Source organism: Panthera tigris, chromosome A1 (assembly GCF_018350195.1).
Source record: "Panthera tigris isolate Pti1 chromosome A1, P.tigris_Pti1_mat1.1, whole genome shotgun sequence".
Classification (NCBI taxonomy): Eukaryota; Metazoa; Chordata; class Mammalia; order Carnivora; family Felidae; genus Panthera; species Panthera tigris.
The window spans coordinates 87,403,037-87,424,961 of record NC_056660.1 but is presented as its reverse complement, the minus strand read 5'-3'; the positions used below and the strand labels follow the sequence as shown (position 1 = coordinate 87,424,961).

The 21,925-nt window shown below is 63.2% G+C and overlaps 3 protein-coding genes across 6 annotated transcripts; 1 reads left to right on the top strand and 2 right to left on the bottom strand.

Annotated features, from left to right (window-relative positions):
• Positions 1 to 69: 69 nt before the first annotated feature.
• On the bottom strand, positions 70 to 2,839 carry CA1H1orf35 (chromosome A1 C1orf35 homolog). The gene is made up of 8 exons (XM_042981317.1): positions 2,643 to 2,839; positions 2,341 to 2,491; positions 2,178 to 2,223; positions 2,009 to 2,091; positions 1,825 to 1,897; positions 1,570 to 1,658; positions 1,041 to 1,169; positions 70 to 944 (listed from the first exon to the last, which is right to left on the bottom strand). Exons 1-8 carry the CDS (start codon positions 2,734 to 2,736, stop codon positions 860 to 862), a joined length of 750 nt encoding a protein of 249 aa, XP_042837251.1. The 5' UTR covers positions 2,737 to 2,839; the 3' UTR covers positions 70 to 859.
• Positions 2,840 to 4,768: 1,929 nt separating this feature from the next.
• Positions 4,769 to 8,565, bottom strand: MRPL55 (mitochondrial ribosomal protein L55). Of its 3 annotated transcripts, none has more exons than XM_042981311.1 (4): positions 8,415 to 8,565; positions 7,356 to 7,447; positions 5,348 to 5,549; positions 4,769 to 4,997 (listed from the first exon to the last, which is right to left on the bottom strand). In XM_042981311.1, the coding sequence occupies exons 2-4, from the start codon at positions 7,406 to 7,408 to the stop codon at positions 4,845 to 4,847; spliced, it is 408 nt and encodes a 135-aa protein (XP_042837245.1). In that variant the 5' UTR covers positions 7,409 to 7,447; positions 8,415 to 8,565; the 3' UTR covers positions 4,769 to 4,844. The 3 variants fall into 3 exon arrangements, with proteins under 3 accessions (XP_042837245.1, XP_042837240.1, XP_007093508.1); XM_042981306.1 differs by having other exon boundaries at positions 7,356 to 7,444; positions 8,415 to 8,564; XM_007093446.3 differs by lacking the exons at positions 7,356 to 7,447; positions 8,415 to 8,565 and adding an exon at positions 7,257 to 7,349.
• A 90-nt stretch (positions 8,566 to 8,655) lies between these two features.
• Positions 8,656 to 15,753, top strand: GUK1 (guanylate kinase 1). 2 transcript variants are annotated; one of them, XM_042981292.1, is made up of 9 exons: positions 8,692 to 8,802; positions 9,145 to 9,298; positions 12,979 to 13,092; positions 13,381 to 13,422; positions 14,115 to 14,211; positions 14,936 to 15,074; positions 15,161 to 15,245; positions 15,362 to 15,447; positions 15,560 to 15,753. In XM_042981292.1, exons 2-9 carry the CDS (start codon positions 9,253 to 9,255, stop codon positions 15,593 to 15,595), a joined length of 645 nt encoding a protein of 214 aa, XP_042837226.1. In that variant the 5' UTR covers positions 8,692 to 8,802; positions 9,145 to 9,252; the 3' UTR covers positions 15,596 to 15,753. The 2 variants fall into 2 exon arrangements, with proteins under 2 accessions (XP_042837219.1, XP_042837226.1); XM_042981285.1 differs by lacking the exon at positions 9,145 to 9,298 and having other exon boundaries at positions 8,656 to 8,802.
• The last annotated feature ends 6,172 nt before the right edge of the window (positions 15,754 to 21,925 follow it).

The following is a 21,925-nucleotide window of genomic DNA, read 5'->3' as shown; positions in this document are numbered from 1 at the left end:
CTGGCCTGTTGGGGGGATGGAGGGCAGGAAACCTTGGCCAAGCTCTGTGTTGCTGCCATGTAGGCCATCCTTGAATCCTCAATGCCCTGGCTCCCCCAGCCAGCTGTGACTATGGACTGGCTGGAGTCCAGGCTCCCTTGCCCTGGGGATGCCCAGTCTGGCCCTTCCCTCCACTAACAGGTTGAAAAGCCAGGGCCAGGGTTAGACAGACATAATTGTCTTTAGTTAGATTAATTTTCAAATCCGAAGCAAAAGATGCATATTTCCTTATTAGGGATCCAGCCTGGGTCCTGTGCTCACTCTGCTGGGTTGTAAGAGGTCCCCTCCCTGCAGAGGAGGGGAGGCCTGGGGGAGGGAGCTAGTGCCCCACTTTGCCCCCCTCTCCAAGGAGTCCAGGGGGCAGGTCCCTTGGCACCTGGAGTGGGGTGGGGGAGACTCCAGGTACAAGTCTTCACCCTCATGATCTACATGTCCAGCCTGTCACCCAGGGTGAGATGTGACCCAGGTCTTCTGGTACATGAGACATCACTGCCCAGGGACAGGCCCACCAGGGTCTCTGGCTGGTCTTACTGGAACCCGATACCGTCGTCATGTTCTCCCCTGCCCCTTTCTACTGGAACATGTGACAACCTACCCTTGAGTGTGAAATACTTTCCCCTTAAAATAACTTTATTTAAGTACAAAGAGTGAATTAAAGAAAAATAGAAGTAGCTGTACTTGGCCACCCCAAAGCCGCACGGGGGCTCCCCAGGCTATGCCCCCTGCCCTCCTGCCAGGGGCTGTCTCTGGGGCCAGGGCCCCTGCAGGGGGGGCGGGGAGGGGGTCTGCTGGAGGCTGGAAACTGTCAGCAGGTCTGGCTTCAGTCACTGTGGTGGCCACGCCGCCGCCTCTTACAGCTGGGTGAGGAGGAGCTGGAGTCCGAGTTGTGCCTGCGACGCCCGGGCCTGGGGAGACCGCGGAAACCGAAACCCGGTGGGTGGGTGTGAGGCTGCCCTGCCCACCCCACCTGCCAGGCTGCCCCAAAGCAGAGGCACACCTACCCAGCAGGAGCTGGGGGCAGTGGGGAAGTCCCCCTGCTCCTGTGTGCCTTCTCTTTCTTCTTCTCTTTCTTGTGCTTCTTCTTTTTCTTCTTTTTTTTCTCTTTTCTGCTTTTCCTGTGGCCCTCGGGGCTGCAGGGAGGGGCAGGGCACACAGTGCTGGGCGGTGAGAGGGTCGCACCGGGTACCGACCACCCTCCTACCGCTAAGTAGCGGCAGGTACAGGCAACTCGAGGGACAGTCCCTTGCGGCAAATGCCACTTGGCCCCCGCCCCACCACGTATGCCCCGATAGGTGACAACCCCCACACTCCCTATGCAGGGCACCAGCAGAGCGCAGGGGCTCGCCCTTCCACCTGAGCGCCTCCCTCCAGAGACCCCAGCAGGCAATGGGGACCCAGGCCCCGGAGGGAAGAAGGGACAGGAGCTGGGAAGGGCACTGACCCAAAGGCAGCCTGCAGCCGCGCCACTAAGAGAACCTGGAGTTATGTGCAGCCCCACCCTCTCCCTGGGAGCTGGGGGGCGGCCCTTACCCCGGCTCCGCCTTCTCGTCCTCAGACCTAGGCTTCTTCCTGGCGGAGGCCGGAGAGGACGCCAGCCGGCCACTGTCCACGCGATGGTGCTGCGGTGGGAGGCCACTTTGGGGGGGTGCGTGGGAGGTGCCCCGGGATGCCAACGGGGAGGACCAGCTCCGGTTTCCCGGGCCGGGAAACGGGAGTGCCCCATGAGCAGAGACGGCCAGCCCCTGACCCTGAACCGCGGGATCCCCGAGTGTTATCGGCACTTACCGTGAACACGGAGAGCCCCAGCTTGGCGGCCTCCTTGTCTTCTCGGGACAACGCCACTCGGCCTGCGGAGCCACTGCGGGAACGCGGGTGATAAGCCCCCCTGGTGAGAACGCCCCGGCCTCCCTGATCAGGTCGCACTTCCATTTGGGCAACTCGGGCAGAGTCCACCCCCCTCGCAACACACCTGGAGCTCCCCAGGCCCAGCAGCCGGTCCACTCCCTTCTCCTCGTGGTCCCCTCCTTCCCGCTTACACACCTCGACAAAGTCCTGCGCGGAGGGCCAGAGGGTGCTTGCGGCGGGCAGCTCGCGGCCCTGCCCCGCCTCGCCCCCACCCCCCAGGAGGATCCCCTCACCTCCTTGCTCAGGCCAGTGGGCTGCTTCCGCACGTTCTTGTAACCTCTGCGGGGGTGGCGCGCGCAAGCTTCAGGGAGCGGCCGGCCTCGCCTGGACCCCTGCTTCTCCGTCCCCTCCGCGCCCCCCACCCGGAGCTCCCCCAACCCCGCGGGGTTCACTCACAGCGCCGCCATGAGCGCCTCCTGCTCTGCCTGCCTCACGGCCGCCAGCTCCTCCTCCCGGCTCAGTCCCGCGCCGTCCGCCCGACCCTTGGCGTACCAGGTGAGGTCGCGGCCCTTCTGCCAGCGGCCCACAGGGGCCATCAGCGAGTTGCCTGTGGAAATGCAGCGCCGAGGGCTCGGCCCGCGGGGTCTGCGCGGCACCGTCGCTCCCCGCACCCGCGGCCCATGCAGCTCCCGCGCTCCCTGCGCCCCCTCGTCCTCCGCACCCGCACCCCCCAGCCCCGGGCCTGGCACCGCGCTGACCCAGGTAGTTCTCTCTCTGCTTGTCGGTCTTCACGTCCTCCCAGCTGAACTGGTCCTGCCCGCCGCGCACACCGCCCCGGCTGGAGCCGAACATGGTTCCCGGCCGTCCGCCGCCCCCGGGCCTGTCTCCCGAAGCCCCGGCCTCGCCGCCCCGGGCGGCGCCGCCGCCGCCGCCGCCGGCGCCCGCTCCTGCGTCGCGTGCCTGAACGTCACACCCGCGCTAGCTCCGCAGCGCCACGCGCGCATGCGCACTGCTTCCCCTCCCGCGCCAAGGTTTGGCGCGCTTGCGCACGGCTCACTGCTCCACTTCCCCTGGCGTTCGCTCAGCGCGCCTGCGCCCCGCCCTGGGGAAGGAGCGGTCCACGGCGCTGGGCCTGGTCCTGAGCGTACGGCTGGCACAACAGCTGTTATTAGGAGCCACATTGGGCGGCTGACGCCGGGGTCCAGGGCTGCGCTGGGAGAGGGGCGGCCCCTGGGAACCCCCGACCGGCGTCCCCGGAGATGGGGGAGGGGGGTCTCCAAGCGCGCACCTAGGCTCCTGGCGGTCCAGGCTCGCCGCCTGGATCAGCAGTCCCGGGAGGGGGCGGCTCGAAGCGGCTCGAAGCGGCTCGGATCCGGAGGAAGCTCCCTAGGCACCCCTGCGGCGTCGTGCACTGCCGCTAAGTCGTCTTGGAGTCTGGGCTTCCCCACGTGTGGCCCGGAGAGCCGACGCCTCCCCTGGGCCGGGGGTTGCCCCGTGGGGGCTCCAGCGCGGGAGCGCAGAGCGCCGGTCTGAGACCGCAGGCTCCTCTGGGGAGCGCGTGGGCCACGGGGGCCGCCTGTGGTTGGCCAGGCAGGGTCAGCCACCAGGGTCTGGACACTGGAAGCCGTCAGCACAAAGTTTGAATTCCCCAAATGGGCCTGGAAGGGGGGGTGGTACTTGCGGAGGTCTGGAGTTGGGGGTCCGTGTATAGGAAGTCCCTGGGTCCTCGAAGGTTGTAGCGCAGATGGAGTTCTCTGCTTGACCAGACTGCTCAGGTCTCCAGAGCTCTCCAGCCAGGCCTTGGGCCTCCCGTCCGGCTTGCCCAGACCCCTGCCCTCAGTACCAGCAGGATCCCATGACCCCTGGTCAGCTTGCCCAGGCCCGCCTCCTCCCTCCCTCCCTCCCCCCCCCCCTCAGTATCTCAGCAGGATCCCATGCAGATGTGGGGCTGCTGCCAAGCCTGCCTTCAGCAATGATCCCATTAGGTGGCATCTGCCAGAACGCTCCCTACCTGGGTGATTCCTCTTAGTAATTTCTCATCACCAACACCCACCCTTGCCTTTTGGCTACAAATCTCCTACATCCATCATTGTGACCCCACTTCAGGTAAAGTGCCTTGCCATCTTCAGAAACGTCCTGGCTACCTTGGGATCAGACAATGCCACTGGGCATCTCACAAGCAGGGAGCTGGAGGGCAGGCACAGGTGCAGGGGTGGTGCATGTCCCTGTAAACCTGTTCAGGGCCAATGTGCTCAGTGGACCAGTGGGGACTCAGGAGTCCAAAGGTGGGTGCTTAGCACTACATCCCTCTCTGGGAGCCACAATCAGACGCCAGCGCCCCTCCCCAGTCATGCTGGGTACACCTTCCCCACCATCTGTCAGGCAGCGCCCCACAGTCAACACCCAAGGGCAGCCCGAGGCTGGGGCTGGGCCAGCTGCACTTGGAAAGGTTAGGACTTGAGCCTTCAGTCTTGCAAAAGCCTGACCAAGGTGACACCCACCACAAGAGGGAAAAGTAGCAGTCAACCACAGAAGGCTGGTCTGTTGTAGCTGCACCGGGCGGGGCTGCAAGCAGAGTGAGTCCACAACAGGGCCGATGGCACCTCCTGTTGGCATTGGGTATGGCAGAGAGCGCCTCAGTGCTGGGCAGGGTGGGCCAGCCACCAGCAGGGATCCCAGACACCCTGCTCCTTCCACCCACTTCCACCCCTGTGGCTGCCACACTCCCGCCAGGAGAGCCTGTGGTGCCCTGCTGGAAGGCAGTGCAGGGGGGAGGGGCTCCAGGCCCTGAGGGCTGGCTCTGCAGTTCTCACCCGACCCTGTGGCCACAGAGACCCCAAGCCAGACACGCACACACCAGAAGGATAGGCAAGGCAGAGGCGGCTTTGTGAACACACCATGTTTAAAGGCTCACCCTCCCCGCCCACAGTGTCCCCAACCCAGCCAGCTTCCAGGCACAGTCACTTTTTGGTCCAAAACTGCTTGTACCGCTCCACATCAAAGTCGTCACCCAGCTCTGGCTCCTGCTGCTTTTGCTCTGTGAGCTGGGCCATGCGTTTCCGGAACCGGGCCCTCCTCTCCTCTGGGGACAGGGCGTCCAGATCGACGGGCATCTGTGGGGAGGGGCTCGGTCAGAGGGCCCAGAGCCTTGTCCCTGTCTCTGCTTCACCTTGTCCTCCACTGTGTGGTTCAGGTTTTCACATTTCGCTAGGTTTGTCTGCCTTCAAAGCTCTCAGTTGTTTTCCCAAGACTGATGTTGGTCAGACACACAGCTCAGAGCTGCTCTCTGGTCCTGACGTGTGGAGCTAAGTCCACTCTCCCTCCTCCCTCTCCTCATGGCCCCCGTCTCCCCTCACCCATTAGGCTGCCATGGGTGCCGAGGCCACAGCTCCTGCAGAAGCAGTTGCTACGGCCAAGCCTGCCAGGACCCACACCCCAGGGAGTACAGGGGAGAGAGGCCCACCTCAAGCATTCGCCGTGGCTCCCGATAGCGGATGTGGATGGTGGAGCCATCCTGCTTGACCAGGAGCACGGGGTAGAGGCGCGCATAGGCTTGCCGGCGCACGCGCGTGAGTGAGGCCCTGTTGCTGTCAGCGATCTGGGAGGACAGGTGCAGGTGGCGACACGCAGGGGCAGCCCCCATCAGCATGTGCTGCCGCAGTAGGCTATAGACACAGACGCGCATGTGCACAGGTCAGTGGCTGGTGCGGGGACTGGAGTACCCACAGGGCCCAGCTGTCCAGCTCCCAAGGGTGCACACAGTTGACCTGCACCACAACAGGGCATGGTCATAGCAGCTGGGCAAGATCACGAGGCTTTCAGAGGTGTGAAGGCAGAGGTCGGCAGCGCAGACCTCAGTGGGCTTCAGGCACCATTCCTGGTGAGGCCTGGCTGTACAGTTCAGGCACTGGACGCCAGCATCGGGCAGGAACCAGACTTCCAGGGGAACAGAGACCTAGTGGTGTGGCCCGGACCTTCGTGTCTCCCCCGGATTCTGACACTGAAGCCCCGACTCCCATGATGTGCTGTTGGAAGTGGGGCCTCTCAGAGGTGGTTAGGGTGAGAGGAGGTCACAAGGGCCCTCACAGTGGGACCGGTGCCCCTATAAGGCAAGAGACCGGAACACTGCTGTGAGGACTTGGAACCAGGAAGACAGGCCTCCACAGAACCCTGAGCTCAGACTTCCAGCTTCCCCACTCCCAGCCCCCATGGCCTGCTGCTGGGGCAGCACAAGTGGACCGAAACACCCAGAGCCCACCTGGCTTCTGAGTGCGGCAGATACTCGGCCTCCCTCCGTACAGTAGGGTGTGTGCTCTCGAGTGACAGGACAAGGGAAGCCCTAGTCACCCCACTCTGCTGGGCTGCACGACCCCCAAGGTCTACTCCAGTCTACCCTTCCTGCAAACTCGGCTCTAGCCCAGGTCTGAGGATGAGGGCACCTGGCCGACAGCAGAGTTCGAGAATTCCCTGAAATGTCTTATATGCCAGAGGTGGCCCTGTCTACCCAGTGTTCTTTCACACGCCCATGGCAGGCAGGCATCCCAGTAGCTCCCCACCTGACTTTGCCAAGGCTCTCGCTGCGTGAGCAGCCCCATCCAGCCCACACCTCCCACCTGGTCCCCACATCGGCTCTCATGGAGACCCCGTCCTCTGCAGGTGGGGGTGTCTTTCAGCTCTCAGGCCTGCCCCTTCCACAAGGCAGGCTGACCGCGTGTCCTGCAACCTCACAGCCTGACACAGTGCCACCTGCCTTGTGTGGAGCTCCTACCACACCCAGCTTTCCCAGCAAGCCCTCAGGCCAAGGGTACATCTCCTCCCCAAGACTGCTGTTCTCAGGGCAAGAACCACACTGCATCTGCCATTAAGTCACTGGGTACTCAGTATGGCAACAGAAAGCCAGTCCCTGCCATCAGTCATGCAGATGGTGGACAGGACACAGTCACCTCGGAGGACCCTGGGTTGGTGGACTGGGGAGGCTTCCAGAAGGGGCTGGAAGGGATGTTGGGTGTTCCCTCACGGTAACAGCGTTTCTAACATGAACTTTCTTGGGAACGCTGCACTGGAGTCCCTTACCTAGCTTCACACTACCCGCAGCTTCCGGTGCCCCATCCCTCTCCCTAGATGCCACAGAACCGACTAGGACCCTGCTCTCCTTTAGCTCTGTGGCAACACTGTGATCACACCATACTTCTCATCGGAGGGAGGACACGACGTCAGGGGAAGGGCAGATGAGGACACAGTTCCAGTGGGAGCAGTGGGAAGGACCCAGAGTCAGGCTGGGCTGTGCGATCTGAATAGGAAAGTCACCACCACCACCATGTGTTTGCTGCTAAGTGCTCACAAGTCGCTTCTGTTCTGCCCTCGACACCTACCATATCATCTGTATGTACTTGTACGTACTCTTCAGATAAACACGCTGGCTAGGCGGCCCCATGACAGCAGTCCCTAGGGGCCTGGAAGTCCCTGCTTACCCAAGCAGACTGCCCATGGTGGCCATTCTTCCCGGGGGGCCCCTGTGGTACATGGAGGCTCAGGATCAGCCGCTGGCCTGGTGTGCAACCTGCTGGACAAGAAGAAAAAACACTGATTAACTAGTTATTTATGTGTTAGGTTTTTATTTCAGAGAGAGATAGGGGAAAGGAGCAGAGAGAGAGAGAACCTTAAACAGAGAGAGAATAGACACAGAGCTCAAACCCACAACCCTAGGATCATGACTTGAGCTGAAATCAAGACTCAGATGGTCAACTGACTGAGCCACCCAGGCGCCCCTTGAGAGTTTTTTAAAAGACAAGGTTTCCCACCTAACCATCAAATCCCAGCCAGGAAGAAACCACAGACCTAAGGACGTCTACAACAGGGAAGTTATCACCGGGTTTCTGCCAGTCCCTCCCAGTAAACCGTCAGGCTCTCAGCCCTGACTTACCATTAGCATCATCCGTGGGGGTGGGGGTGGGGGATGGGGTTCCTGAACTCCGGATGCCCAGGTCCTACCTCCCAAGCCTGAGTCCGTAAGTCTACGGCAGGGCCCAGACCCTCGGTAGTGGGTTACAGACGCAGGGAAGCCATTCTGAGGATGCACCTTGGGGGTTTCCCTGGTTCCCAAGGTCACCTACTTCTCACGACACCACGCGATGTCGGGATTATAAAAGGAGAGCGAGACCTGGAACTACTGTCCCTGAGCCCTGACCCCCAGGAAACCGTCGGTGCAGAGATCCGTGCACGACAAGCCAGGAATTTCACAGCCCAACCCCTGTCTGGGATGTCGGACACTCAGATCCCTGGCAGAGAGACCTCCCGGCCGAGATGCGCAGCTCTGCTGTGGGGTCCCCTACCTGATGGGCAAGGGTATCTGCAGGCCTCCCACCGCCTCAGGAAGCCACTTCGCGGGAAAACGAACTATCCAAGCGGATGCCCCCCCCCATGCTCTGTCGCCCTCGAGGGCCGGCGGCGGGGCTCGGACCCTCCCTCGGGGAAAGCCCTTCCCACCCCGCGACGCCCGCGCCTTTCCGGCACCACCCTGCCCTGCTCACCGGAGAACCTCGACTCCCAGCGTCCGGGCTTCCGCCGGCCACTGGGGAACGAAGGCGACCGCAGGTACAGCACACACACTCTGGGCTAACCCAACGCGCCGTCCTGCGCAGGCGTCGCGTCTCGCGGCGCTGACGACACGTACGAGGGGCGGGGCGGGGCCGGCGCCGTACTATTACGTACTGACACGGCCCGGCGACGCTCAGTGACGTCGACCTCCGCGGGCGCCAGCGGGCCGGCTCGGCGCCGTGACGTAGGTCGCTGCGGACGGAGGCGGGCCGGCGCGGCGCTGACGTAGCCCCGCAGGCGGGCGGTGGAGGCGGCCTCTCATGCTGCGACGCCCGCTGGCCGGGCTGGCGGCGGCCGCCTTGGGCCGGGTCCCTTCGGACGGTGAGCAGCGGGCGGGCGAACGTCGGGGCGCGCGCAGGCCGCGGGGCTGGATCGGGGGCCGTTCGCGGTCAGCCCTCCCGTCGCACTGGTGACGCCTCTGTCGCGGAGACTCGGGGGTTGAGCACGCGGGGTCGTGCCCTGCGGCCCCTGCGGGCCGCCCCAGGGCTGGCCGGCCGCGGTCCCCGCGAGCAGAGCAGGGCAGTGTGCTTGTCCATGAATGTAGCTCGGCCCCTGTCACGGGCCGCCCTTCTCGCGTACGCGCGCGCGTTTCCGTGCAGCGCAGGTGCTTCTGGTAGCTGCTGCTCTCGTGTAGAGGAATTAAAAGCTGGTTCCCTGTGTTAGTTCTCAAAATGTAGGAGGGGATTCTCCTGGCTCGTGAAGCTCCAGACAGCTTGTAAATCCCCCGCGGCCTGAGGACCTCACGCTGGATGCCGTTGTGGACCCTGCTGCATGCGGAGGGGCAGAGAGGGGGAGCAGCCTGACACCCCTCCCCAAGGTGGGCCGCACAGCACAGCCGGAGACTCTGGGAGAAGAGGGTTCTGAAGGCCCGTCTGTGGCCGCCACGCAAAGCCCCCACAGTCTTCCCTGGGCTCAAGAAGGGAAACTCCTGGTAGTCTGGCTCTTTGTGCTTCAGCTCCCTCCTCCGAGGGCAAACCCAGGGGGGTCCTGGACAGATGGAGCTGGCCCCTCGGAGGTCTCCCGCACCTCCCCACCGCCCCCCGGGATTGCTGATTGCTGCGGGTTCCTGGCCTGCCCCCAGGGTCCAGCGCCCCGAGGCTGTGCGGAGCAGGGAGTTGGTGGCAAACCTTTGTGGCTTATGGGCGTCCTAGGTGGAGCTCAGCTTCCGTCAGTACCCGACGCTTTAGTCTGGGCTGCTGGAAACTGCGCGTGTGGTGTAATTAGACGCTACTTTGGGAACAGGAGAGGGAGTGAGCCTAGGTCATTGGGGGTGCTGGTTTGGGGAGGAGCAGGGAGGCAAGCCACGTCACTGTTCCACGGGGAGGAAGGGCAGCTGGGAGCTGAGGTGTTAGTGGCCAGTGTGGGGTAGGGCCCACAGGGTAGGGCCCATGGGGCAGGGAGGACACAGGCCAAGATGTAGCTGTATGAGTCCCCTACAAGGCTCCTGGGCAGCACACCTCCCAAGCGCGGACTTGTGGACATTCTTCTGTCAGTCTTACATATCCTGGACCATGGGCTGGTCGTGAGGGACCCCGGGGGTGGGGGGGACCCTGGCCTTCATCCCCAGGAGGGGCCTGGGATGCATGTGCTTTCCTATCTCACCACCCACGGCTGAGTGTGCCCCGTGCTGCCCCCTTGTGGGAACCTCCCACGTCAGCTGCACACAGCAGGCGCGCTCACAGCCCAGGTGGGGCTCTCTTCAGTCCTGGGAACACATTGTATGGCTGCTTCATCTTTGGCTGGAGCCAGTGGGGCAGCAGTTAAGAGGTATCAGTTTCTGGCAGTTCTGAGGGTTAAGACTCTCCATAGGTTTCTTTTTTGGCCACGCCCATGTTCCTTTTTTTTTTTTTTTTTAAAGAAGTGAACAGTTGGCTTCTGCTTTTTGCTGAGTGTTGTGTTGCCAAGAAAGAAGATCCAGACGATGGAAAGAGGAGCAGGAAGGGAGGGGGGGTCCTGATAACGATTAGGAGTGCAAGGACAAGACCCCAGTCTCTAGGAGAAGGATGGTCCCTCCCCTTGGAGGGCCTGGGCTCCTTCCTGCTCTCTAGTTCTTATGCCCCAGGCCCTGGCCAGGTGCCAGAGTCCTGCACAGTGTCAGACAGCCCAGCTTCCTCTCAAGGAGGGACTGGTCCTACCCCACTGGGGACAGGAAGTGGGGAAGAAGACATCAGCCACTTTGTGGGTATCCTGAGAGCTATGTGGTTTCTCAGGGCCTCTTGGCTTGGTTGTACCCCACACACAGCCCTGCCCATGCAGCCTTTTTGGGGACAGGTATGACCAGCCCTTTTGGTCCAGATCCACTTGGGCGACCTCCTTCACAAGAGGACACACTTGAGTGTAGCTGGGGCCTTGGGGCCTCCAGTCCCATCCCAGCTGGATGTGCTCCTGTCAAAGGTGGCTTCTGTCAGGACTGTGCCACCATGGCCACTGGACATGGGGGCCAGGTAGTGGCCTGTGTTGGGGTGAGGGAGCTCAGTTCCGTGGGCCCCACGTCAGGAAGGACTTAGTGCTCTTGGCTGGCCAGACCCCACCCCTGCAGCATGGCCATGGCTGGCCAGATGGTGTTCCCACCCCACACTGTCAGGGTTTTAGCCCTTGAGGGAGGGCAACAGGGTGGTCTGGAGCCTGGGCTTGAGGGTCAGGTGGGGCCCAGGAGGATGCCCCTGCCGGGGGAGGCTGACAGGGAGTGGCATTGCTTCAGAGCCAAGCAGGCCACTCTTGCCTTCAGCCCACCCTGAGTGTGCACCTGCTGCCCATGGCATGGCGGCCAGTTCGGGCCGACGGGGAGGAGGCCTGGAGGGTGGGGCTCTGGGACACACACGCCTGGGACAGGGTGGAGGGTGGGGTGGTGAGTAAGACCGTGTGGCACTTCCATGTGTGCGGTCTGGCCCTTACTGAAGACGTGTCTCTCCTGGTGCGTTTGCAGTCCTGGGATGTCGGAGCTGCAGGGCTGGCACCACCGGGGAGTTTACCGCTGGGGGCTGCAGGGTGCTAGCAGGTGTGTGGGGGAGGGGGCATCCTGGGGCAGAGGCACCTGCCCCATGAGGTCCGTGGTGGAGAATCCCTAGAGGGAACACTCCGAGATGGGTCCACAGCTTCCCCATACATGTGCTGCTGTGAACAGGATCTGGACATCCTCCTGCTCAGCTCCCTGACCGCCGCCCTGCCCAGAGGAACTCGTGTTCCCAAGGCACCAACACACCACAGGCTCCCAGGAAGACCTAGGTGGAGGGCCAGGGCCAGGTGTGGGATGGACAGACCCCTCCCTCCACTCCCATCCCCAGACACACCCAGGGCTGTCCTGCCAAGGAGAGGGCAGCTGCAGTGGGCCTGGGCCTGTGGGCGGGAAGGCAGGACCACCAGAGTTCACTTGGGGGTCCAGTGGGATCCTTGCTGGGAAGGACACCTGGAAGAGGCGTCACCTGAAGGCGATGCTCATCAGCGTATTGACGGCTTCTTCCAGGTCCCTGCCTGTTATGTCTCCAGCAGAGGGTCCCTTTCCCCCCCATCCTCCTCAGGGCTTGTCCATAAGGTGAGGTGGTCTCAGAATAGCGGTGCTTTAGCCAGATTACTGTGTTGGCCTACATCGAGGATTAGGAGATCGGGGCCCGCCCAAGGACCTGCGGACAGGCCGCCCTGGCTGGGATACAGGGCAGCCAAGGGGAGTCTGCCAGCCACCTTGGGGGCCCCCAGAATGGAGCCCTGCAGGGGTTGGCAGAGGAGGGAGCTGCACCAGCCCAGCACAAGTCCCCCTGGGTGCCCCTGTGCACCAGGGGTGCCCCAGCCCCCAAGTCTGCACCTGGCCCTGCTCACGTGTCCTGAGCACGAGGTGTCTGGGTGGGTGAGTTGAGGAGTGGCCTTTTCCTGTGCTCAGTGGGCGGGGCTGGCTGCCTTGGGAGGGATTTAATGCTCAGAGAGTGGGGAGCGAGCAGGGATTACCACCCCCTGCAGGCTCTTCTGGAACTGCCCCAGGCTGGTCCCTGAGTCTGCATCCCACCAGGAGGTGGGTCCTGCTGGGCATGCTAGGGGTGGTCGGGTGGGCGCAGAGCTGGGCGGCTGTCATCTGGAGCTCCCCCCCCCTCCCTGTCTTGAGCCAAGTGCTAGGGGTGGTCCACCTGCCCAAGCATTGGAGGGGTGAGGAAGCTGTGGTCCCTTGGGTTCCCACGTCCCACTGGAAGCTTCCAGAACAGGGCTCAGGTGCTGCTTACTGACCGAGGCTGTCTTGGGTGTGGTGCCTGGAGACACAGGGATGGGGACCCTCCCAGGCTCCAAAGTCCAGGACTGCATGGCCAGAGAACTCACACATCTGTGGCTGATGTGTGTGACACCAGCTAGCCCCGGGTGAGGCACAACTAGGTTGGCGCTGGGTTCCAAGTCCAGCTCCATCCCAGCCCCCGGCTGACTTCACACAGGGTAGGGGGGGCACCAGCCACCCGCCCGCTTCCAGTTCTGGGTACATCCCTCAGGCCTCGCTGATCCCCTCTCCCTCACCCACAGGAATGTCAGGACCAAGGCCTGTCGTCCTGAGTGGACCATCGGGGGCGGGGAAGAGCACCCTGCTGAAGAGACTCCTGCAGACACATGGCAGCATCTTCGGCTTCAGCGTGTCCCGTGAGGCCTGGGTTGCAGGGGCAGGGGGCAGGAGGGTTTCAGGGATGCTGGGGGTAGGACCAGGCCGCCTGCTGACCCACCCGTGGGGTAGCCCCACACTGCACCCCCTGACCTGGGGCCCCCACACCCACCCGTTGGGGAGCCCCACACCACCCAGAGCCCCACACTGCACCCCCTGACCTGGGGCCCCCACACCCACTCGTGGGCTGAGCCAGGCCCTGCAGAGAAGGCCATGCATGGGTGTAGGGGCACCAGGTTCCCAGATTGGTCATAGGTGTTTGTTCCTAGACACCACGAGGGACCCACGGCCTGGAGAAGAGAATGGGAAAGGTGAGCTCCCCCCTTGGTGTCTGTCTCATCTGAGAGATGGACCCCCGCACAGGGTGGGCAGGCAGCATGCTGGCACCCAGGAAGAGATGGGGTGGGGGCCCCAATCTCTGTATAAGGTCCCTGAAGGCACCAGTCTTGACACACATGCCACTCCGCACATGGTCCTCTGATTGATGTAGACATCACAGTTGTGTACCATCAGGGTCCCTCTGATACTGCAGGTATCTTCTGTGTCTTAGTAGGATCATGGGAGTCCCCTGAACCTCCCCTGTCCAGGCCGGTAGTGTCCAGGATCCCCTGTCCAGGTCGGCAGTGTCCAGGCCCCCCTGCCCAGGCTGGCAGTGTCCAGGCCCCCTGCCCAGGCTGGCAGTGTCCAGGCCCCCCTGTTCAGGTCGGCAGTGTCCAGGCCCCCTGCTCAGGTTGGCAGTGTCCAGGGCCCCCCTTCCCGAGGCTGGCAGTGTCCAGGCCCCCCTTCTGAGGCCAGCAGTGTCCAGGCTCCCTCTAGCCTTCCTTTGGAATCCAGTGGTTTCCAGGCTCTCCTCGGTGTCATGTGTGTGTTCTGCTCAGCGCCCAGAACAGCCCCTCCGTGTGGGGTGGACGGGTGCACCGGAGATGCTGGTTCTGGCCACACTTGGTGCCCAAGCCCCTGGTGGTCTGGCCATGGGCAAGGCTCAGATAGCCCCTCTTTGCAGATTACTATTTTGTGACCAGGGAGATGATGCAGCGGGACATTGCAGCTGGTGACTTCATTGAGCACGCGGAGTTCTCGGGGAACCTGTACGGGACCAGGTGGGCCACACTTGGCACCTCCACACCCTCCCAGGGGCTCTGCCTTCAGCTGGACGGGACCTCTGAGGGTCGTTTGGGCAGTTGGGAGTCAGGTCCCCAGCCCAGCCAGGGGTCGAGCTCTGCAGGCCCCTCCTCCCAGCCACCTCTGTCCACCTGGCCAAGCCATGGTGAGGTCCGCGGGCCCCTCTAGGGACTGGCGCTCAATGAGGACTCCAGCAATCTGGGTCTTCTAGGACCACAGGCTGTACTCAGCTTGCTCTCCCAGTAGTGGGCTGGCATGGGGGTGCCCCCCAGTCCCCAATACTTCTCTGCCAGCTCTTCCCACCCTGCTGAGAGGCCTACGTCAGCCTGTGTGCACATCCTGTTCGTGAGCCGCTGGCAAGGGTGAGCCAGAGACCCTATGAGACCCATTTTGCTCCATCCTAGGCTCTAGGTACAGCTGGACAGGACAGTGGGGCTGTGTTGGGTGGGTACCTGGTGCCCTGGGGCTGTGCAGTGAGCCCTCCTGCCGCTTCCCACAGCCACCCTCAGCCCAGCAGAGGGCCCAGCACACGTGTACTTCCAGAAAGGTGGAGGAGGTGCAGGGGTCCTGGTAGGTTTCTGCCCTCATGTCCGGCCAGGCCCATGCCCTGCTGAGGCTCCTTGAGGCCGTGAGGGGCTGCTGAGCCCCAGAAGCCCCACTGAGCGTTTGCCGCCCCTCTGTCCTCCCCACTCTGTCCTCCAGCAAAGCAGCGGTGCGGGCTGTGCAGGCCATGAACCGCATCTGCGTGCTGGACGTGGACCTGCAAGGCGTGCGTAACATCAAGAAGACCGATCTGCGGCCCATCTACATCTTTGTGCAGCCGCCCTCGCTGGACGTCCTGGTGGGGGGTGGGCCTGGGCTGGGGTGGGGGGGGCGGGGCTGGGGGCGGGGCCCGCCCAGACACCCTGACCCTCCCCTGTGCCTCAGGAGCAGCGGCTGCGGCAGCGGAACACAGAGACTGAGGAGAGCCTGGCCAAGCGGCTGGCTGCTGCTCGTGTTGACATGGAGAGCTGTGAGTGTGGGCACTGGCCACCTGCCGTCCCCCCAGGCTCCTCACCCACCAGGGAGACCCCCAGGGTCCCTGGTCACCAGAGATGACCCTGCCCTCCCTCTTCCCCCCCTCCCCAGGCAAGGAGCAGGGCCTGTTCGACCTGATCATCATCAATGACAACCTGGACAAGGCCTATCAGGCCCTGGAGGAGGCACTGTCCGAGGTGGGCTCTGCAGGGTCAGGACTTCTCTGTAGTGCACGCAGGGAGAGGGGCTGGGACAGACGATGTGGCCTATCCCCTGGGCCCTCCTGATACCCTTCTCTCCCTGTGGCAGGAAATCAAGAAGGCCCAAAGGACCAGCCACTCCTGAGAGGGACTGCCAGTTGTGTCCTCCCCGTTGGGGACTCCGCTCACATCAGCCAGCACCTCCTCCCCTCAGACTGCTGTGTCTGGGGGACCCTGGCCTCCCCTTTCCCCCTCCTATGGGGGCCAGGCCCATGTCCTAATAAAAACTGCTGTGTAACCGTGTCCCTGAGCCTGTGGGTTGCCATCTTCAAGCCAGGGTGTTGGGGACCGGGCCATGCTGTCCATCACAGACCCCGACTCCTGGCCGCCCCCTCAGTGTGGGAGGCTAGCAGTTCAGTTCTTTCTGGCGTCTGCTGCTCTGGGCAGCCCACCCCCAGCTTCCCTGTGCACTGCCTCCCTAGGTCAGGGAGGTCAGTCTTGGGCGCTGGGTGGGGCCCTCATGGAGTAGATGAGGCTGCTGGAGAGCATTGCCTGGTGGAGGTACCCTGAGGCTGTGGGCAGTAGGACCTGGGGCTCTTCCTGCCTGAGCCCCTCCTGTCCTGGTCCCTGAGCTGGGCTGCAGTGGTGGCCCAGGATCTGATGCAGGAGGGAGCTAGAACCCTGCATCCTGGGGGCCTGTTTGGGCCTAGGGCTCCCCTCCACCTCGCGCGTGGTCTGCTGGGCTCCCCTCCACCTCGTGCGTGGTCCGCTGGGCCCAGAAAGGCCAGCACAGGGAGGACCCCTGGGGGCTCCTGTTGGGGTTCCCAGATTCCCGGAGTCTCACAAGACACCTGTAGAAGCCACCCTTCTCGAGTCAGGGCTGCTGTGGCTTTGCTGTGCTGGCAGGAGAGCGGCTGTCCCCTAGCCCTTGTCCGTGCCTATGCCACGCTTCTGTGGTGGGACCCAGACAATGGACACAGACTTGAGGTGGCAGGGAGTGGACAGGGAGGCTGGACTCTGTCCCAAAGCCCAGGTGCAGAGAGAAGGGCAGGTGGGGGCCTGGCCTGAATCTGAGGGCTACTGGACATCCCCACCCCAGGCCTGAAGGCAGGTGAGGCGGGGCCAGGCTGATGTGCAGAGGAAGGGGGGGCAAGTAGGGGAGGCCCCTTCCCTCTCTGGGCCCTGTCCAGCCCCAGGGACAATCGGGGATTCAGACCCCAGGCCTTGGGGGGAACAATGGAGCCCTTGAAGGCCCTCCCCCCGCATTGTGCTTGGTGGTGAGAGGTGGCCCTGGGTCGGGCCCACGACTCGTCCAGGCACATGCCCTGGGCGGGCCAGTGTCCGGCCGGCTGGCAGGTGGAAGAGCTCAGGGACTCACATTTCCTGGCCTGGAAAAGGTAGGGCACTGCCCAGGGGCCCAGGTGTGGGCGGCCCTCTGGTGCAAAGCGTCAGGCACCCTGTCTGTGGGCCCAGGCTCGCTTCTCCCGACAGGGCCCGCCCTCCGTTGTGGTGGGGGAACCTGAAGCCCCGGGGGCTGTGCAGGCCAGCTGCTGAGCAGGAAGGGAAGGGGTGCTCTTCGGACATTCCCCAGCAGCTGGGGCTCCTCAGGGCGCTGGTCCCACTGGCCCACGCCAGCCAGGCAGCTGCAGTGTGTCCAGAGGCTGGGCCTTGGGCCTCAGTCTGCTCAGGGAGGCTGGGGAGGCAGACACACCCGGGTGGGTATACCTGTCCACCCAGCACACGGTTCCTGACCTGGCCTGGGGCTTCTTTCCCACAAGTCCTCACGGGTGCCTACTAGGTGTCGGGGGCCTCAGGGGTCACCGAGGGCAGACCAGACCCCTGTTCTCCAGGAGCGGCCCCCAGTGTGCCACAGATGTCGTGAGTGAGTCGTCTGGGCGGCCCAGGGGAGAATGGGGGAGAGGGCGGGTGGCCTGGGCAGGATGTCAGGCCAGGAGTGGCCCAGGCCTGTGGCAAGCTTATCCGGAGAGGGCAGGTGGGTGCAGCAACGGTGTGGGGCATGGGGTCTGTACAGGAGGGGCTGCAAGGGGTGTCCAGGACCCGGGAAGGGTGGCAGGAGCTGGGGAGAGGGGGGAAGGGAAGTGGAGGTACCCACCTGGCTGTAGAGGGAGCGCGGCCTCCTGCCCTTGTCGGTGGTGCCTGGGAAGGTCTGGAGGGTCCCAGAGCGGGGTGCCCTTGAGGTCCTGGCCGGCTCCCCACGCCCAGGGCTCTCTCCGGGCCTCTCTGCAGTGGTGGCCCCAGAATCACCATGACTGTGGGGCGAGGACCCCTCCCTTCCTGGGTTGCAGGGGAAGCTAATCAGAGGGGCCCTGGGTCCTGAGCGGGGAGTGTGGCGGGGGGGGGGGGGGGGGGGGGGGGGGGGGGGGGGGGGGGGGGGAGGGGAGGCACTGTGGCCGCAGAGGAGGGCTGTCGTCAGCCTGGCCAAGCTCCCCCAGTGCATCCTGCCTCTGCTGAGCACCCATGTGGTGGGTCTGGAGGAGGGGCTTGTGTGTGTGAGCAGAGGGTGAGGTGGGTGAGTGTGCTAACGCTTGTGTATGCACCTGTGAACACGTGTGGACATCTGCATGTGGACTAGCGCTGAGTTGGATAGGAGGGCATCAGGAAGGCCCTAGGACCCTGTGAGGGTGGGGGCTTCATTCTGAGTGCACAGGGCTCCCTGGGACCCAGTCCTGTGGGCCTGTGACCCCAAGGGTGGGCTGTGGGGGTGGAACCTATAGGTGGAGTGAGGAACAGGAGGGGGCATGAAGGTAGCACCTCTGGGGGCTGGAGAGGGGAGGGAGAGGGGAACCTAGGGGATGGCAAGGAAGGGAGACAGGAGGCACCTGGGTGAGGGGCTGGGGAGGGGAGACAGAGGTGGGGAGCCTGGGGGAGGGCCTGGTGAGGGGAGACAGAGAGGAGCCTGGGGGCTGACCAGTGTCCACACTGACGGGGAGGCTGTGGTACCCTTGGGAGCTGCAGGGGGCAGATGAATGTGGCAGAGGGTCCCAGGTTTTGGGGACTGGGCAGCCTAGGGGTATGCAGTTTCCTCTGGGCCAGGTGGTCCAGGTGGAACCTGACTGGGGCATCGAGGACAGTGGTCCAGGGGCCCAGGGAGGGACATGCAGGACAGAACCCTGTGGAACAACCACAGAGCAGACAGGGGGAGACCTTGGGTGAGTCCCACGGCTGGGTGAGGCCCTGGGCTCTGAGCTAACGCATTCAGGGCCGTGCAGGTGGTCACATGAACAAAGGGCCACCCAGGGCTGGGCGTGCTTAGGAAGGGGCTAGGCTCTGGAGCTCCAAGGTCCCCAGGGAAGGGTCCCACTGCATATTCAGTGATTCTCAGCTGAGCATTCCTGCTGGGGGGGCGGGGGGGAGGCTGGCAGCCCCACCTCAGTGGGAGGAAGCCCCGCCTGCCCTGAGAGGGGCTCCTGGGAGGAAGCTGGGTCAGGGATGGGAAGGAAATGGCTGGGCAGGCCCTGGCCCTCAGCCCCTTGCACACCCCCTCCACTCCCAGGACCTTTGTCCAGACCCAGGGGTGACAGGAGCTTGAAGTGCAGAGCCCACCAGCCTCCTTCGGAAGTCCTCCCTTCCCCTAGCCCCACTGCTGTCCCCTCCCAGATCCTGACACCCAGCCTGAACACTTGCTGATGGATCCCGCTGAGTGCGATCCCACCCACACCTGCTCTGAGGCATCTAATCTGAGCAAAGACCCCTGCAAACCAGCACCCCTACACCCCCCAGGTGGTCACCCCTCCTTAGGATCAGGGTCCTCCCTGGGCCTGCAGCCCTAGGAAGCCATAAGCCAAGGTGTCTGTTCCCTGCCTGCAGCCTTCAGAGACATACCTGCCAGAGGTGGGGTGGGGGGCACACCGGGAAAGGGGGCTCCCACTGATGGGGCAGGAAGGTACTGCAGTGTGGTTATTTTACAGCCTCTCATCGGTGCACCGGTGTCACTACCACTGTCACTACCCTGTCATGAACATAAGTCCACGTTCTTTCTCTGTGTCCTTCTTCTGCCCTGGAGTCCACCAGGGGCACCAGAGCATTTGCCCTCCAGCTCCTCCAGCCCCGCAGGTACATGTGATTGTTTCTCAACGGTCCCCCCAGGGTTTCGGGAGGTATGTGGTCATCTCCCAAGCATCCCCGCAGGGTCTCAGGAAGCATCTGGTCATCTCCCAAGGGTCCCCCCAGGGTCTCAGGAGGTATGTGGTCATCTCCCAAGCGTCCACGCAGGGTCTCAGGAGGCATCCTGAGTCTTCCAAAGGTCCCCCCAGGGTCTTAGGAGGCATCTGGTCGTCTCCCAAAGGTCCTCGCAGGGTCTCAGGAGGTATCTGGTCGTCTCCCAAGGGTCCCCATCCCGGGTCTCGGGAGGTATTTGGTCGACTCCCAAGCGTCCCCGCAGGGTCTCAGGAGGCATCTGGTTACCTCCCAAGGGCCCTCTCCCAGGGTCTCAGGCATGTGGTCATCTCCCGATGGTCCCCCCACCCAGGGTCTCAGGAGGTATGTGATCGTCTCCTGAGCTCCACGCCCCCCCCCCCCCAGAGTGTCAGGCATGTGGTCATCTACCAAAGGTCCACCCCAGGGTCTCAGGCACGTGGTTGATATCTGGTCATCTCCTGAGGGTCTCAGGCACGTGGTTGTTAACTGAGGGTCACCCCATGGTCCCTCCTGGCATGTACTTTTCTGCAGGGTCTCATGTGACATTTAGTCATCTCTTAGGGTCTCCTTAAGGTCTCGGGTGGTATTTGTCTCCTGAGCGTGCCCCCAGGGTCTCAGTGGCTCGTGGCCATCAGGTCTCCTTGTCCACGCTGCCGGGTCCAGCCCTCAGTTCCCTTGTGATCACACCCCTGACTGTGTTGATGTCAGGTATCTGTAGCCGCCTCTACAACTGTTTCCTGTTGTCTCTCCATTACCTGGGTGCTTTCTGCGGAACACCAGGGCGTCTACACGTGTGCTACAAACCGGCCTCTCACTAGGGTGGGGACTTGGGCCAGCATCCACTGTCCGTCCCTTCTTGCGGTGCCGGCTCTTTGGAAGGGCCCTGCCGAGGAATGGGGAGCCGTGTGGCATGGGTTGTATAAACTGTGTAGAACTCCCTTCTCTTCCACTTTAATTCGTTTAGGTCGTTTATATCAGTACGGACTCACACTTATTTTATAGTCTGGTTTAGACGCTAGAGTCCAATCTGTAATACTGCCTTATTCCGCTATCACCCAGATAGGTGCAGCTTCCGACACACGGCGCTCCTGCGACGTGCTTCCGGCTCCCTCACTGTGTACGTGTGCGCGTGTGTGTGCGTGGCTGTGAACTCATGTGTGGGCGCGTACGTGAGCATGTGCGTGCTTGTGGGCATGAGTGTGCGCGCAGGCGTGCTCACGTGCGTGCTTTGTGCGTCGGTGTGCGCGTGTCGGTGCGTGGGCTCCCGCTTGTGGGCACCGGGGCGCACGCGTGTGCGTGCTTTGCGCATCAGTGCACGCGTGGGCGTGCGCACGTACATGTTTGTGGGCATCGGTGCGTGGGCGTGGTCACATGCATACTTTGTGCGTCAGTGGGCGCGTGTCATTGCGTGGGCTCGCGCTTGTGGGCATGGGGCGCGCGCGTGTGTGCGTGCTTTGCGAGTCAGTGCGTGCGTGGGCGTGCGCACCCCAACTCATCGGCTCTTTGCTCTCCCGCCCAAGCACGTGCCCTGGCACCTTTCTTGTTCCCAACCTGGCACTGGTCGCTTCTCCAGGAGCACAGCGTCTTTTACGGAGAGTGGGACCGTGGTGCGTGTGTTTGCTGCTATGGATGTTTGCGCATCTCCACCCTGTCAGTTGATAGGCAAGGGAATACGCGTGTGTACAAACCCTGTCCACACTCGTGCCGGTGACATTCTCTAGGGAGCCATCTGTGTCATGTTCAGCTAACACGGGTTCACAACCAGGTCTCCCATGCTAACCCACGACCACATGGGACATTCCAGCAACCCCCCTCCGCCAGTCTACAACCCCCAAGCAGTGAGAACCCTAAATCTGATGGGTGCCGCCTGTGAGTCTCTGCCCCCCTCCCAAAAGCAGCCTGCCTCCCCCAGTGCGCAGGGGATGGAGGAGAGGAGCCTTGCTCCCTCCAGCTCCTGCTGGCCCGATTCTCTCCTGAGCTGAGGGTCTGGAGGGCTTGCTCTGATGTGCCCTCTCTCCAGGGCAAATCTCATCTCTGGGGCTCTGACCCTGTGGGCTTGCCCCCCAGGGCATTGCGCCGTTCCTCACACCTCCCGCAGGGTCTGCCCCAGTGCAGAGTTAGAGCTAGTCCAAGAGTCCCCCATGCAGGCCCCTCCGCTCGGTCATGGGCGTGGTGGGCACACATACACCCGGGAATTGGCACACCCTACAGTGAGGCTCCCCCACACGCCTAGAGCTGGTTGTTAAATACCACACACCAAGGGCTCTTCCTCTTTCCACTTCTGGGGCACCCTCCTGGCAGGAAGAGAAGAGGTGGA

Coding starts and splice junctions, on each gene's coding strand:
- MRPL55 (XM_007093446.3), bottom strand. CDS start 7,318: ATGGGGCCGCCTAGCCAGCGTGTTTATCTGAAGAGTACGTACAAGTAC. Junction 5,550..7,256: donor AAGTACATACAGATGATATG/GTAGGTGTCGAG, acceptor CTGTGTCTATAG/CCTACTGCGGCAGCACATGC. Junction 4,998..5,347: donor AGCCACGGCGAATGCTTGAG/GTGGGCCTCTCT, acceptor CCCTCCCCACAG/ATGCCCGTCGATCTGGACGC.
- GUK1 (XM_042981285.1), top strand. CDS start 8,742: ATGCTGCGACGCCCGCTGGCCGGGCTGGCGGCGGCCGCCTTGGGCCGG. Junction 15,075..15,160: donor CGCCCTCGCTGGACGTCCTG/GTGGGGGGTGGG, acceptor CCTGTGCCTCAG/GAGCAGCGGCTGCGGCAGCG. Junction 15,448..15,559: donor TGGAGGAGGCACTGTCCGAG/GTGGGCTCTGCA, acceptor TCCCTGTGGCAG/GAAATCAAGAAGGCCCAAAG.
- CA1H1orf35 (XM_042981317.1), bottom strand. CDS start 2,736: ATGTTCGGCTCCAGCCGGGGCGGTGTGCGCGGCGGGCAGGACCAGTTC. Junction 2,492..2,642: donor GCAGAGAGAGAACTACCTGG/GTCAGCGCGGTG, acceptor GCATTTCCACAG/GCAACTCGCTGATGGCCCCT. Junction 1,898..2,008: donor CTGGGCCTGGGGAGCTCCAG/GTGTGTTGCGAG, acceptor GCGTTCCCGCAG/TGGCTCCGCAGGCCGAGTGG.